This window comes from Podospora anserina, chromosome 7 (genome assembly GCF_000226545.1).
Source record: "Podospora anserina S mat+ genomic DNA chromosome 7, supercontig 1".
NCBI lineage: Eukaryota > Fungi > Ascomycota > Sordariomycetes > Sordariales > Podosporaceae > Podospora > Podospora anserina.
In genome coordinates, this window is record NW_001914854.1 from 283,298 (window position 1) to 299,151 (window position 15,854).

The following is a 15,854-nucleotide window of genomic DNA, read 5'->3' on the forward strand; positions in this document are numbered from 1 at the left end:
TCCCAGCCTACCCCACACTTCCAGTGTCCCTGAGGGTACGTTGCCGGATTCTCCCATAGTAATTGATGGGGGTCTTTCTCCACCGATCGGCATTTCCGTTGCAACACCTGACGCCCCCCGCATCTTGGGTGTGTTTACATCGTCGGGCGGGTTGCAGTCCGTAGTTTGTAAGAGGAACAATCAAGATTACAAGAAGGGAAAGTGATATTGGGCTTATCTACCTGCAACTGGGGTCCTTTATGAAGCAGACTATCCGGAGGCCCGGAAACCAACCCTGAAGGCTCGCTCCCTCCTTGACACACTATCTACTTCCCCTTTTCGGGTCTTGGTGTACACGTACACATGGCGAATCTGAGTACAAAACTAGACACCGAACTTCGATGCTCTGCCGAGACTCCTCGTCACGGCAGTCCGGGTCCTCAAAGGCCGAGTGCAATGCTCTGCGTGCCACTGACGTATCGGAGTCAAAGCACTTGATGAGGAGTACGTCTTCGGGTGTCATCCGATATTTGAAATACCACCGATGATGCGGGTTGTGGCGTACTACCCACGACTCCCCCTGAAAGCCGTCCTCGACCATTTCTGCCCCCACCAGGTCCGAGTCGGGAACCGACTTTGCATCCGCCACAGCAATAGGATCTTTGAGAATGGTCTGAATCGGGCGCCATATGTTGATGATTTGATATCTTCTCGTGATCAGTTCGTCTGCTTGTTGCTTATCAGGAAACTCCCATCTCAACCTCCTTTCGGCACCAACATAAGACTGATCGACGTGTGTTCTGGTGACTGGGCCACGGTTGGCGAGATTCTTGCCGTTGAACCCCAAGTGGTGCCATTGTGTTGGACCTCGGCGGACTTTGTGGTTGAAGATGTGGATGTGACTGGCACCCGTGATGTCCTTCAGAAGTTCCTTGCATTCCTCATAGTAGACTGACTTGATCGACTCCTCACTGGTGAAGCCCTCCTCCTCTTGACTCTTGTGCCGACAGTACTGAAACCCATGGGTATCCAGGCGGTAGTCGTCTTCGTCCCCTGTTATGTCCGTGACGGTGAACTCGTGAGGGAGGTGTGGCCTCTTGTTCGTCACCTTTCCTTCGCCGATGAAGATGGGGGTCGGGGGCAAGCCATCTCCCGGGTCGTCCCAATAGTTGAGTGTGGTCCGTACATTGTGCTTCTCCGTCAAGGCCATGGTCGCTTGCTGTCTCTCCAATAACTCTAACAGCCCTCTCGGAACAAGCCTGCCACGGCGTCACGTTTTAAGGTGGTAGCAGCACGCAGACGAGGTCGCCAACTGCCGGTATTTTCCGGTCGAATTATCCACGAAGGACAGCTTCCGGAGGAACGCATTCCGGTTGGCAGTCGGCTTGGCAGGGTACCACCCAAGATTAACCGCCGGTCGGGTCGTAATCGTGACACCAGCCAGAGTCCCGTGACGGCTTTCCACTCAACTTCCAACTAATGAGCCAGGACTGTCCGGTCTAGTCAACGCTTGGTACCTAGTCGGCCAGAGAAAGAATGGCCCAGGACGGTTTTGTCCTTGTTTCTCGAGAAAGCCAGATCACCAAGAAGAGCCACGCGGCGGCCAACACCGCCCCAACTCGCCAGCATGAGGGCCCTCACGACCATCTGGCTGAAATTGCCTCATTTGTCGACAGTCAGTCGGAGAAGCTGTGGCACTTGAACAAGTTCATCCACAGTAATCCTGAGCCGGCTTTTCAGGAGTTCAAGGCTCATGAAGCTCTCACCAAGTTTATGCGCTCGCGGCCTGAGCGCTGGCAAGTGACGTCGTCTGCTTGCGGAATCGAGACAGCATGGATAGCAGTCTACGATAGCGGCAGAAAGGGACCAGCTGTCTCTTTCAATGTCGAGATGGGTACGTCGACCTCTTTTGGACTCGCCTCTGTGCTCATAATGTTGACATTGGTCAGATGCCCTCCCCAATCTTGGTCATGCTTGTGGTCACAACCTTATCGCCTCTGCTTCCCTCGCTGGAGCACTCGCGACGGCCCATATCATAGAGAAGCACTCTTTGGCCGGAAAGGTTTATGTCTTTGGCACCCCAGGAGAAGAAGGGTACCACGGGGGTAAAATCCAGCTTCTCAACCGAGGTGCCTACGACAAGGTTGACATCTCCCTCATATCTCACCCTTCCATCTTGAACAACTCGCCATTTGTTCGAACCACAGCCTTCTGCCGACTTGAGGTGGAATTCTTTGGCCGGGCAGCCCATGCGGCCAATGCTCCGTGGCAGGGAATCAACGCTTTGGATGCGCTGGTGGCGTCCTACAACTCCATCTCGATGTTGCGTCAACAGACGCAGCCGAGCGACATCATCGGTTTTGCCATTACCAACGGCGGGGGAGATGCTACCAATGTTATCCACGCGTACTCGTCGGCTGTGTGCACGATTCGATCCTCGAGCGCGTCCCGTGTCGATACGCTGGCTGACAAAGTCGGCGCGTGCTTTGATGCCGGTGCTCAGGCTACTGGTTGCACTGTGGGGATCAAGGTGATCAAGGGATACAAAGATCATGTCCCCAACATGCATTTGGCCGCTTCGTTTGCTGAACATTGGAGCTCACTGCCAGACCCGTATCCCGTTGGGCCGGAATTGCGGGCTCATGAGAGAGGGTACACGTATGTCAAGGCGAGCACCGATCAGGGGGACATCAGCCATGCTTTGCCGTCGATCAATGTCAGTTTTGCGATCCCTGCCGGGCCGGAAAAAGGTGGCCCTCATAGTGCCGACTTTGAGAAGGCAGCGGGAACCAAGTGGGCTTTTGACCGAGCCTTGAGGGTGGGCAAGGGGATGGCGGGTGTGGCTGTTGATGTCCTGACGCGAGATGGGTTTCTTGACACAGTGAAGGGAGAATGGCGAGAGAGGTTTGGGGTTGAGAACAAACTTTGACGCGTGAAAGCTCTAAAGTCTTATAGCTCTATTTACTTTACGTTAGATAAGTCACGAAAATACCTACGTTCAATGCCGTATCATACCTTGCCTGAACGTTATTGCTGCCAAAGGACTACCGTCCAGCCAGTGATGCGGGCAAGGTGGGGGTCATGCGCAACTGATTCCAGCTCGACGCGCTACCACGACGCGCCGCTTTGGTTAGTTGTGTGGCGCGTTTGCGAACCGCAAGTGCCATAGAGTAACCAAAACTTAACAAAAGGCATTGAACCTTCGTATACCCAGGCCATCGGGGCGATGCGACTGCAAAGTCAAAGTTACTGGTGATGACAGTGGTTGCTTGGAAGTGAAGCCCCCCAAAATTTGGCGTTGTGGTGCTAAGAAGTGGTGGTGGGGCCAGTGCGGGGCAACTTTAATTGCCTTGCTCTCCTCATCCCCAAGCTGTGGCAAAGTCAATACTCCGTATTGGTCAAGCATCACACCAAGAGAGACCATACCAAGGTTGAAGGTGTTCTTGAAGCAACGATGGAATATTATACATTCTCTGCCAACGATGGCACCACCCTAGCCTTCCAATCCTCCACCCCCCTCACACCAAGCCCCTCACCCGTCAACGACAGCATTATTCTCTTCTTGCATGGGTTCTCCGGCTCCTCCGCCTACTTCACCCGCAACTTCCCTGCTCTCTCTGAACGCTCTTGGGTGCTCGGCCTAGATACGCGGGGTCATGGCCGGTCCAGTCACTCCAAAGGAGGATATCACGTCGCCCGTCTAGCTTCTGACTTGAGAGATTTTCTCTTACACATATATTCCCTCAACCCTGGAAAGAAGTACAAGATCACAGCAGTTGGACAGTCAATCGGCGCCGCTATTCTCTGGACCTACACTGAGCTCTTCGGGGATGCCGAGTTTACCTCATTTCTATTTGTCGACCAGGCACCACTTCAAGATCGGGATTTGAGATTCGAATGGGACGAGAAAAAGGCCCACAGGGGCTGCTATGACGAGGAGAGCATGCTCGCAGCACAAGCGGCCTGGGTTGAGAGACCAGAGGAGACATATGTTGGATTGGTGGACGAATGCCTGGGGTATCGCTACCAACCTTCTTCCCAGGATAGCGATAGAAGTCCAGAGGAGCGACAGCAGGACGAGGAGTATTTCACAAGTATCAGCAGGGTTTGTGATGGGAGGTGGTTGGCGAGATTGCTGGCTGATCATACAAGGTATGACCACCGCGAAGCATGCGAGTTGATCACTAAGCCTACACTGGTGATGGCTGGGAGAAGGAGTGGATGCTTTTCGCTGGAAGGAATGAGGGAGGTCGTCGAGAGGGTCAAGAATGGGAGAGGGGTCAACATGGAAAGCAAGGCCCAGATGTCAGTCTTCGAGAGCGGCCATTGGTTGTTCTGGGAGGAGCCGGAACGATTCAACCAGGAGGTCTTGGAATGGGTACGCCGGTGGGAGTAATTTTTAGTGCACTCAGGAAGCTCATGGTGCGTGCAATGGGATGTTGATAGCTGTTCTTTGTCCGGATGCGGATGCTTTGGCCCCCATGTGTCGACAGCCCGAAAAGGCCCTGCTCTAGGAATCCGAGCTCGGTTCAGCTGTATTCTCGTTTTACCACAACCACGTTGTTGCAGTGTAGTATAACTCGTGTAGGTGCCCCTCGCGGTTCAATCATGTGCATTGTTTATGTCCCCTGACTTTACCCCTGAGTCCTGGCGCGTGCTCAGCACAGTCTGCACCTCGGTCTGAATAATGAGGAAGATTTTCCACTTCAATAACTGTACGCGGTGGCATTGATTGGTACACTGCAGGAGTAATTTCATCATGGTCATAGCTTGCCTGTTTTCAAGCGTGGATTGCGGTTGCAGTTGCCCTTCACCATTGTGTCTTTGATATCTTCTTAAGATTGTTCCCCCTGTCCAAGGTATACCTCAATGCAGCACACAGAAACCAGCAAAGAAGACCTGAAAGACCGTTGGTCGCTTATAAGAGCAGCTGTTCCGAGAAGCTCCTGCTATGATGCCTCAAGATGTTGCTGCAAGTGGAAGCTTCTCTGAGTAAAAGTTTCACCCATATCTCAACAAAAACCAAACAATGGAGTCCCTCACGGCAAAATTTACAACGGCCTTCCGGTCAGAGCGCCTTATCTATCGTGCAATCGATATGCAGGACATCCCCCTTGTGGCCCGCATGCTCTGGGACCCTGTCAACCAAGGATTTGGCGATCCTACCTTGTACGCCCCTCTCAGCGGCACCGTCGGTAGCGTCATGGTCCAAAAGGGACTTGAGGCAAGCCTCCTAGCCGTATTGATCTGCTTGCCCAATCCTCAGGCACAGCAAGATGCTGCACCCGGTCTCCCGGGCAACAATCTCCGTGCAGCCCAGGAAAGTGCCATCCCCATCGGCAGTCTGATGCTGGGCAAGCCGACTGCGCCCCAGACTGACCATTGGCGCTGGACAAGAATGGGACTGGGCATTGCGGAGGAGCACCAGGGTAATGGATACGGAAAGGAGGCTGTGAATTGGGCGCTTGACTGGGCCTTTGAGTTTGCAGGCATGCACCGTGTCGAGTTAACCACAGCCTCTTACAACGACAGGGCTATTGCCATGTACAAGAGCTTGGGATTCAAAGAAGAGGGCAGAAAGAGAGAAACCATCTACATGGATAGGCGGTGGTGGGATATGGTTGAGTTTGGGATTCTGGAAGGTGAATGGGAGGCGCTGAGAGGCAAGAAGTCTGGCCAAAGCGGTGGACAACGCATTGTTCAAGGGGGCTTTTGAAATATGAGACGAGGTTCAGGGCTCGAGATGACATGAGAGCGCCTGATTTACGTTGAAGAAGCTCCATCCCATAGGTAGAACAATCGCTATGAAGGTCTGCAATACAATGAATTAAAAAAAGAGCTGCATATGGCATTGTACCTGGCACACGTGATTCTCATTGGGAAGAGGTCAGAGAAACTCGACATTCACAATGTGCTGAGGCGTGCCAATACATCTTTCTTGGTATCTGTATATGCAGTGAACTTCTAATGTCTCAAGCCAACGGCTCTGGTCCCCTCAGGCCTAAACAGTTACACACTAATTGAGTTAGCAGAAGGAACCTTCCAGACTGATGAATTCTGTTTAGCAGCCTTCGATACCTACTAACCTTACTTGCCCTATATATCCCGAGTGTTCCGCGAAGAATACACTGTTGAACGCTGTCATACTCTAGTATTGCTCAGCTTGTTCTCACCTATTTGATCGCCCGAAGAGATTTGTTTTGCGGAGCGAAAGGCCACCACATTACTCACTCATCACCATGACACCCCAAGTGACAAAAAGAAAGCGAAAAACTTCTACCGCGGATCCCATTTCCACAGGTACTGGTCGGGCACTCCACTTCCAACCAGATATTCTACTGCTTCGCTTCGACTACACCGATCATCCAACCCTAAATCAGGAAATCGATGACCTCCACAAGGCATTCGAAAGCAAGGGCTGTACAGCGAGTGTGCTTGTCATTCCGATGAAGAACTCATGGGACTCCATACGGCCAACAGTGCTATATCACCTATCAGTCTATGAACACGGCCAGGCTCGGAACAAAATCATCATTCTGTCTTCACATGGTGGCTGGTCAGTCAATACAGGACTGTCGTTCTCAAGGTAACTGGCCGATACTTATGTAAGGTGTGCATGACTGTGCCACAAGGTGCTGATAGTTGTTCAGTCACAATGTCCCCAGGCAGATGAAGAGACTCCGATCAGACGTTTTGACTCTACTTCGGCTTCATGCAGAGCAGCATGACAATAGTGTGAACCAAGACATGCGAGACCGGCAAGCCTCACAGGCGGCCATTCTCATCGAGGGAATATGAGTGCTTACATACTCATGATTCCACCTAGGACCTTTTCTTCCAACTAAAGTCCTAATTGTAGCAAGCAACGCTACCAACCCGAAGCATCTTTCCAGTGGTCTCATCTCAAGGGCTTGATTCGGAGCGCAAAGTGCCATGTGCTTGTTGTCCTCGACTGCTGCGCGGCTGGTGGAGCACTTTTTTTGCAAAGTGACAACCAGATTGATCGCTTTGAGAGGTCCGAGAAATATGCCAAGTCGGTCATCTATGCTTGCCCATGGAAGGGAACGACGACTGGGGAACTGAGCACGGCGCTTTTGCAAGTGATCAACAATTGGAGACCGGATACCACCAATCTATCGGCAGGGACGATTGTTGAAGATGTCGGACTGATCCTGGCAACAAAGATGCTGAAAGCCCAGAGAGAACTCACTAAGCAGAACCGCGGGGACAAAAGGTCGGACTGCTCAGACGGAGAGAGGTCGCTCTCGCAGCCAGGACTCTTTGATCTGCACAGCGCAAGGGACGACGGAACAAAAGAGCAGTTTCTTCTGACAGGCAGAGAACTCAAGATTCCTACGCTCAAAAAAAACAAAAAACAAAAAAAAGAAGCCCGCGACTGATGGCACGGATATACCATGGTAACCGATCATCATCATCGATCCAAGAGAAAGTCAATTGAAAGTTGCATTAGGATAGTTGGAGCCAGACCTTCGCGCAGATGAACCTTAATAAATCCTGGCTTTATTTTTGAACTTTTCTGACGGTTTAAACCACCTTCTAGGCGCACATGTGGCTTGCGATGACTATACCTGCGGTGTAAGGTAGGTAAGGTAGGCTTAAATAGCGGGCGCCCACCACAACCTTCAACAGTCACCTGCCCAGAGACATCCAATTCAACCAGCGGGCACCGAAAGACAGATCGCTCTTTTCGCATTAAAATTACTGCATACAGCACCGAACAAAGCCAAAATGTCGGCCAACAATCGTGCTGAATCCAGTTGGATTTCTGACCTCAGCAGCGCGTTGCCCACACCGTCCCATAATCCAACCACCGCTTCCTTGGAGTCCTCCATCATCGCATTAATCTACGGCTCCAATCGTATCGAAACTGCCGGCACAACACTTCATATACTGCCGAACTCTGTCGCGAGATCTTTCGCAACCCACCACCCAACCGCGCCGAAGCAGAGTCCAATAAATTTACAGCCACAACCCCCTCTCATCACCGTGACGCCGTCCTAGCCGATCTCGCCCTGAACGGTCGCAAGTCCGCCGACCTCGAACGCGCCTACAAGGAAGTCGCTCAGCACGCCGAAGCCTTGGTTCACCTTGTCAACCACATCATTCTGCGAAACGAGCGCTGGTCAGAAGAGCTTATCCTCCAAACCCATCGCATCCTCTGCAACCAACTCAGCACAGGTAGCCGCTCTGCCAAAGAAAATGACGAGATCGGCGCGGGCAAATACAGGACCCACGAGGCCGCTGTGAAATACGATCTAAAAGGTGGTGGGAAACCAAAAAAGACACTCTGCATCGAGCCAACGCCGTGCCGTCGTATATGAAAGAATTTGTCGATATGCTGAACCAGGACTGCACGGAACAGAGGGCCTAGAGCGAGCCGTATGAGCTTGCGGCGAGATATCACCACAAATTTGCCTTCATTCATCCTTTTGGGGATGGAAATGGGAGGATGGGCCGCCTGGTGTTGAATACTCTGATGTTGAAGTACGCAGGTCATGTCATTGTCCTGGGAAGTGAGCCGCTGTGGGGAGAGAAGAGTGAGGAATTGGATGTGGAGGATTTGACGGAGGATCAGAAGGTACATGCGATTGAGAAGAGGGCTCAGAGGGAGTATATTGATATGGTCTCCTGGGGAGGCAGAGTGTTTCAAAAGGAGGATTTGTAGGTTGAGCCGGAAAGCCAAACGTGGCATGATGAGTGTACGGGGTTGTTGCAAGATTTTTTCAGGAAGCCATGAAACATATTTTGGGTTCATAATCGAGGATGGTGAGGCCCTCAACGTGAGGGTCAGCAGTGATATTGACGGGGGCTCTATACCTACCACGCCCGATACAACACTTTTCATGCCGGTCTTCATAGTTCAGCGAGTCTTTTATTCATCTTGCAAAACCACCAAAGGCTCCTAGCCCGATAGTGTCGATAGTAACTTGCAGCGATACGCCATCATCATCGTGAAAATTCAGTGCACCTCCCAACATCAACCAGAAGAACGCATGACCTCGTGACAGAAATGCCAGTAGCTGATCCTTGGCTCTTTGCCTTCCCTCTCCTCTCTTTCCCAAACCTCTAGAGGCTTATTCAGGACTTCATGTGATACTTCGTGAAAGTAATCGATGGTAGGAGATTGTGCATCACTGTCATCGCCAGTGTGGGGTTCGGGGGCTTCCAGAGGATCGAGTCGAGTGCTGCAAGCGCTGAAACTCATCTTCTTGTAATACCGGTCATCCCCCAGCACCATTTTCTCCGCCGCTTCCTTGAGCCTGTTTTCCTGAGATCTGATGAAGGCATAGTACTTTTGCACATCAGTTGCCATCATGGTCATGGTATCCTCCGTGTACGCCCAAGGATAGGCCAAGTGAGCGTAGAATCGATGCAGAGGGCCACGACGGCTATCCTGAAACCGGGCAAGAGGGCTCAAGATGTTGTGGTAGGCCTGCTCGATCTGCCTTCCTTGATCGACAGTCAACCTGTCGTGACCAACTGGTGGGGTGCCCGGGGGATTAATCGTGATGACTCTCAGGGTGAGACCTGGGCCGTTGATCTTGTCGTTGACATACTTAACCGTGTCGACCCAATCTGTAATGGCCGGGTGGTCAGGGCTGCTGGGCCAAGAGTGATGCATGTAGGCAGGGAACACAAGCTCAAGAAAGCGAAGAGACGCGAGGCTGTTGGGGGGCACTTGATCCCTCAGAAATCTACTAGCCGTGAGCCGAGTGTTTGGGTAGGTGTCCACCCAGGGCAGAGATGGTATGATGTCAGGGTCCAGCATGTCGCCATAGTCGTGAACGATGAACCGGTTGGTGGAAAAGAACACGTGCTGAGCCTCGTAGTACAGAGTTCGGCATACGAGGAAGAGGTCTGTTGGCGGAGCCCAGCATCGACAGTGCGATGAGACGGCAGTGTGTTGCAAACGACAAAAGCAGCCGGCGTGGTAGTTCCCGGGTGTGATACACTCAAGCCAGCAGTTGTTGAACCGGCATCCGTGGTGATGGTCACGACGGCAAGAAATATGCAGGTCGTTATTGTAGCCCGCCTGGTGCCGCATCGAATATGTCGGTCGATTCGCCCTATAGGCCTGCCCATCCCATGATACCTCTTTGATGGGGGTAACTAGATTGGTGAAACCCAAGATCCGGAGCCTCAACTCACGAGGAAGGTCAAGGAAGTGCGAGGCAACTTGTGAAGAACTTGCGGCTGAACACTGGGTTCTTGGGAGAGGTACGAGTCCAAGACACTTCTGGACCACTTCATCTACCAGGTTTTGCAGCTCAAAGTCCGGCCTATTCCCAAGTCTGACATGGCAGCCTTTGAGACGGGGCAGCGTAAGGAGAGGCGCGAGAGCAAGCTTTCCCGCCTCAACATCTCCATGATCAACGTCGCAGACGAAAAAAAGCGTCAGGCGATCTTGTGGTATCTCCGAAAGATGGCGTGCTGCTGCCTCCCACTTCAACAGCAGAGACAGGGCAGACGGATCTGTGCTGCGCAAAGGGGGCTGGTGAGCTTTGCTGTGGGTCCTTTCACACCAGGATCTTCTGACAGAGGGGAGCTCGTCGGTTGCCAGGCAGCAGTCAGCAACGTTGTCCCCTCCTGAAGTCTCTTGATGGCAGGATGTATGGTTTAGTACCACCTTGAGGCAGGTCAGCGAACCCAGAGCTGTACCTGTCAGGGCCAACAGTGGGTCGGAAGGGCCTGGGGAAGAGTGAATGACGAAGATGTTTTCGGCGTACAGCAGACCAGCGGCCTCTTTATAGATTGTACGGCATGATAGCAAAAGACCATGAAATCCAAGATGTCGTTTTACCGGCTTATCCGTTGCGGAGATATGGTGGTTGCGGTGTAAGTTGAAGACAAGACTTGCAGCGACATGCTCTGTAGCTGCGACGCCCATGAACTCGTAAATGCGGCGGCGTGTCTTGGGCGAGAGGCGCAGCAGCGGGTTCGCACGATCAGACCGTAGCAGCATGGCTGAGAGACGGCTGTTTGTTTCGATGTTGGACAAAAGTGAAAGAAAACCATGACTTCACCTGTTTTGCAGAAGTTTTCCAGGTGCCTTACCTAGGTAGGTATGCAGGTGTTCAGTGCGGTCGTTGCTTTGGCCAGAGGCAAATGCGTCCCGCATGATATTTGCTTGATCGCCAACAACCCCTGACCGCATTTTAACTTGTTTGGTCCTAGCAGCAGGCCATCGCCTGGTCCACACTGTGTCACCAAACAGGAACCAACGGCTGTATTATTTTTTGTTTTATTTACAAATCCGTTTTCGACGAAGGGTGCGAGGCGATTCTCAGTCAGTATTCATCAGCCCAAAGCAGTTCCAGCTTCTGGTTGTACAGCCAGTTACTCTCCAGCGGCTCCTCTCGCTCCCGAGATTGTCTCTCGTAATGCTCATCACCTAGCACATATCGCTCCCATCGCTCCTTTAACTCGCACTCATCCTCATCCATCATGGAACTCCGGTTTAAATAGGCTTTTGACAATTGCCAGGGCACTGGGAAATGGCAATAAAACCTTCCCAGTCCTCCCGGTTCGGCCCCGGTATCCATGCCCCAAGACGCAAATGGTGCCATGATGCGTGCATAGCCATCCAAAATCATGTCGCCCTGGATCTTTGTTAAAGTCGCGTGGCTCTCTGGCCAATAACCGTTCGGATCCCCCACACATAGAGCCGCAGCGTCAGGGCTGGAAAATTTAACTTGCTATATGCCCATGCCATGGTCTCGGTCCAGTCCTGTGAAGCCAAATGGTTTGCTCGGGGCCATGTGAGGTAGCTGAACGGCGGAAGTACGAGTTCCAGAAAGCGAAGATGAGATAGGCACTTTTCGGTAACCACCACTTGCTTTAAAAAGTCGCAGGCTGCAAAGCTACTATGGGGGTAATCGACTAGATCGGGAATATAGCTAAAGTCGTCCCAAATAACGAAGCGGTTGCGGGAAAAGAAGATGTGTTGAGCTTCATCGCAAAGCTTCCGGCAAACGAGAAACAAGTCCGTAGGGGGGCCCCAGCATCTGCAGGATGATGAGACAGAGGTGTGATGAAGGCAGCAGAAACATCCTATCGGAGCTCTCTGGCCTGAACTCTCCCAACACCAACCGAAACGGTAACCATCCAGAAACTTTGGAGGGCATTGAAGGTCGATGGCTGCGTATCTGGGTTTCATCTCACTGGCCCAGTATCGTTCGCGACGAGCACCCCAATTGATCTCTTTGAGAGGAGTCACAAGATCGGTGTACTCGAGAATGCGTAGTCGTATTTCGCGCGGGAGGTTGAGCACATGACAAACAGTCGTTTGTCTACTGCCGAGTATGTTGGAACGAGGTTGCATGTTGCCAGTCAGGTCGGCCACCACGGATTCCAACATGCGTTGTACTTTTGGCTCTCGAGCTGCCGACAACCTAACGTGACAATCCTTCAGGCGAGGAAGAGAGCGGATTGATGTCATGACAGCCATAGCAATACGTGAGTCCTGGTAAGCAACGTCGCATACAAGAGCAAGCTCCAGACGGCCTGCTGTTACCCCCTGGGATAAGTAGGCAACGGCAACCTGCCACTCTTCCAGGATCAACTGGGACCGAATATCATCGCTCTTCAAAGGTGGATTGTGTGATGCCTGCCACTCTCGATCCCCTGGGTATCTCGCAGCACGAGGCATGCACACGTCCCTTGCGCAAGCATCCTCAGACCTAACATTCCACCCAGAAGAAAGAGGGGGCTTACGACAGCAGCCAACGAAAACCTTATCATGGCATGCAGCCTGGTTGAGGACAATCTTGAGGCAAGTTAAAGAGGCCAGCGCGGTAGTTGGCAAGGAAAGTAGCGACCTCAAAGAGCCAGGCCCGGAGTAACAGATAACAAACATGCTTCTGGAATACAGCAAGCTCGTCACCTCCTCGTGAACGGACTTGCAAGTGTGCAGCAAGCTCCAAATGCTCCTCTCACCCTCATTGTCTTGAGGCTCTCCACAGCTGTTGAGATGGAAAATCAATCCTAGTGTGGTAGAATAGGGAGAGCTGGCGCGAGTACATAGGTAATAGATATGATTTCGGACGCTAATCGGAAGTCGAAATAAAGGACTGTGTGGGGTAAACATGATGGTGTTGGTTGGGGATGTCGAAGAAGCTTGGAATTGTTGCCCGCATGTTGGGGAGAAAACTTGAAGGCAGCGCAGCGACAGGAGCCACAGTGCTAACACTGTGCATACGACTATGAAGTCGACTGTGCCCAATGCCGGCGAAGGTTGTTACATATTCACGGTCGATCCAGGCTATTAATTACACTGAGTACATTTGACTTGTCGACCCCAGGCCAAGGACGAACAGGCATTTGACTATCAGATATAATCCATGCAAACCAACAACGCACATAGGATACCTAACTTCTGAACCAATGCCTGCGTTGGCATTTCGTTTAAACTACATGTGCACCCACTGTACATAGGTTCGACCGCATGGTCACGGCGGTCCCGGGCTCCAAGAGACCGACAATGCGGTGTTTACCCACCTAGGTAGGTAGGCGAAGACCCCGTCGACCTGTTTTGAATCAGGCATGTCGTTATCGAAACTCGATGTCTTGAACATCAAATCTACACCCGGAAATACTTACTTAAAGTCCACGATCCTCTGTATGTGAGCCTTCTTGCTAAGTCTTAAAGTACAATATCCATTTTCCTTGACGTTGATCAGCTTACACTATCTATTCATTTTCCTCGCTGGCGAGGTTCATGCTCGAATCATACCCTAGCGGGCAAAGCTCTTCTCAGAACATATTGGTCCCTGTGGCACTATTCATATATCCCCTTTCTTTACCATCGACCCTTTGATTCCCCTTGCTCTGTCAGACTTGTTCGACATTGTCCATATACCAGGTACCGGCTTACAACCACCTACATCCAACAGGGGCTTCGATATGAATTTTCTTGGCAGTATTCCGCCTAGCCTAGAGCTCAAACGTCCCGAGAATGGAATAGGGTTGAACGAGGCAACTTGGTACCGAAGCTGGATCGTCTACTCAAAGCCCAGCTGGCGTGATCTAGAAGACATCGGACGCTGGGCGTACGACGACATCAACTGGGAAATACAGAATGCAACACGCGTGAACCCGGGCGCCTACACCCGCAAAGATACCTTAGTTGCTATTTTATGCCACCAGGAGAAGCGTGGACAGTATTGCATCAGGCAGTCAATGATCCCTCGAGGGCGGGTCTGAGAAGGCATGAGGGACTTTGGGCCGGGTAAAGCGCCATCCTGGTGGAATGCTAATAGCATACCGGGAAGACCGGGCCCAGTTTTCCCTGGTGGATATCATGCAGAAGATGCTGTTTTATTTCGCCATGAAAGGGAATGGCGAAAAGCACACCCCACCCGTGATCCTTTCGACGATGGGCGTCTCCGGATGTACGTCTATGGGCTCCAGGCAACATTGCAGGGAAACGCCCTAACGTAGCACGCCAGGTTAACCCATGTTCCAAGAGCCAGTCCAAGCAGCCGCGTTGCCAAGATGTACTGGCGGATTTGCGTGTACAGTTCTTGGTACGAGAGAGGGTAACGGCGAGGAGCAGGGATGCCCAGGCCGACACAGGAAGTGTTATTAGCGGGACCAGTAGTCTCAGCAATCCAAGGAGCGAGCAGAGTTCCAGGAGCTTTGGCAGAGGACCCGATGTGTACGACACTGGTATTCCCCTCACGGCTGACGACTGGGCCGAGATTGACCCAAACAAGTACGACGTTGGTATACCGCTGAGCTCCCAGGATTGGAACTCATTATTAGATACATCACTTCCGGCAACAAGGGGCGAACCCGACTCCGATCAATACCGGGGACGTGGGAGTGATGGACCATCAGCACCACCGCGCTCCAGATCACGCCACTCCAACGACCGGATTCGGCGATACGAGGACAACCGTATTAAGAGGGAGCCCTCACGATATTAACAGGAACCCTCACGATATGAACAGAAACCCTCACGATATGAACAGGAACCCTCACGATACAGCTCGCGAAAGAAAGGCCGGGCAACTGATGAGGACTATGATAGCTATGGCCAAGAACATCCCAGCAGCTCAAAGACGAAGCACGACTACCACAGTAAATATCAGTACGATGGCTCTGGATATTCCGGTGGTAGTTACAGCCGTGCGCTCCCTCCCCGTTCAGGGGGCGATGATGTATACCTTGATCTGGTCAAAGAGCGTGGCTCTGCGAAAAAGACCCCAGTCCTGACCTCTGGACTGGAAAAGACAATGGGGCGGTTGGACCTTCGAGAGACGCGGTCGCCCAAACTGTCAGCCGAGCAGACGGTGGGCAGACCCAAGTCCAACGCCACCCCATCCGATATTTCACCCAAAGTGTCGGCCGGTCGATCTTTAACAGCAGGACTCACGCAAGAAAGAAAACCGGAAAGAACCAACCAAAGCCTTATTTCCCCTTCTCGTATCTCGCAAACAGGATCAAGCGTAACGGTTCCAACGAAATCAACATCCATCATTCCGCTAACTCGTGACTTGACTAACAATGTCCAATCTGCCAACAAACCGCAGACATCAGCTACTCGACCCGCCCTATCCATTGGCGACAGGAGCAGCAAAGGCAACTCTGCTGCAACGCGATCTGTTTAAACCACTTCTGCTTCTACCACAAACCAGCGCAATAAGATAGACAGCCCACCGACGAGCAGGACCGCCCGAAATTCTGGGTCCGCTACGGGGTCTCTTGATCGAACCAATCGGCGTAACCCCGAAGGAGCTTTGCAGTCTCGGGCAGTAGCGGAAGTGAGGCGAGTAGAACGTCAAGTGAGACTGACACCTCATTGATTCCATTTTACAGGTAGGTACCGCGAGATGGTTGAACAGTTTTGGATA

At 52.1% G+C, this 15,854-nt stretch overlaps 5 protein-coding genes across 5 annotated transcripts; 3 read left to right on the top strand and 2 right to left on the bottom strand.

The window, feature by feature from the left end:
- Positions 1-301: 301 nt before the first annotated feature.
- On the bottom strand, positions 302-1,189 carry PODANS_7_4130 (uncharacterized protein; the record flags this gene model as incomplete). Its single annotated transcript, XM_001907561.1, has 1 exon — positions 302-1,189. One exon carries the CDS (start codon positions 1,187-1,189, stop codon positions 302-304), a length of 888 nt encoding a protein of 295 aa, XP_001907596.1.
- A 311-nt stretch (positions 1,190-1,500) lies between these two features.
- On the top strand, positions 1,501-2,908 carry PODANS_7_4120 (uncharacterized protein; the record flags this gene model as incomplete). Its single annotated transcript, XM_001907562.1, has 2 exons — positions 1,501-1,873; positions 1,929-2,908. Coding segments are annotated over 2 exons (1,353 nt in total), but the record flags the coding sequence as incomplete, so codon positions are not given.
- A 525-nt stretch (positions 2,909-3,433) lies between these two features.
- Positions 3,434-4,375, top strand: PODANS_7_4110 (uncharacterized protein; the record flags this gene model as incomplete). Its single annotated transcript, XM_001907563.1, has 1 exon — positions 3,434-4,375. The coding sequence occupies one exon, from the start codon at positions 3,434-3,436 to the stop codon at positions 4,373-4,375; it is 942 nt and encodes a 313-aa protein (XP_001907598.1).
- Positions 4,376-5,008: 633 nt separating this feature from the next.
- PODANS_7_4100 (uncharacterized protein) lies at positions 5,009-5,695 on the top strand (the record flags this gene model as incomplete). Its single annotated transcript, XM_001907564.1, has 1 exon — positions 5,009-5,695. One exon carries the CDS (start codon positions 5,009-5,011, stop codon positions 5,693-5,695), a length of 687 nt encoding a protein of 228 aa, XP_001907599.1.
- A 3,282-nt stretch (positions 5,696-8,977) lies between these two features.
- Positions 8,978-13,087, bottom strand: PODANS_7_4090 (uncharacterized protein; the record flags this gene model as incomplete). The annotated part of the gene is made up of 4 exons (XM_001907565.1): positions 8,978-10,965; positions 11,151-11,225; positions 11,342-11,451; positions 11,658-13,087. 4 exons carry the CDS (start codon positions 13,085-13,087, stop codon positions 8,978-8,980), a joined length of 3,603 nt encoding a protein of 1,200 aa, XP_001907600.1.
- Positions 13,088-15,854: the final 2,767 nt, after the last annotated feature.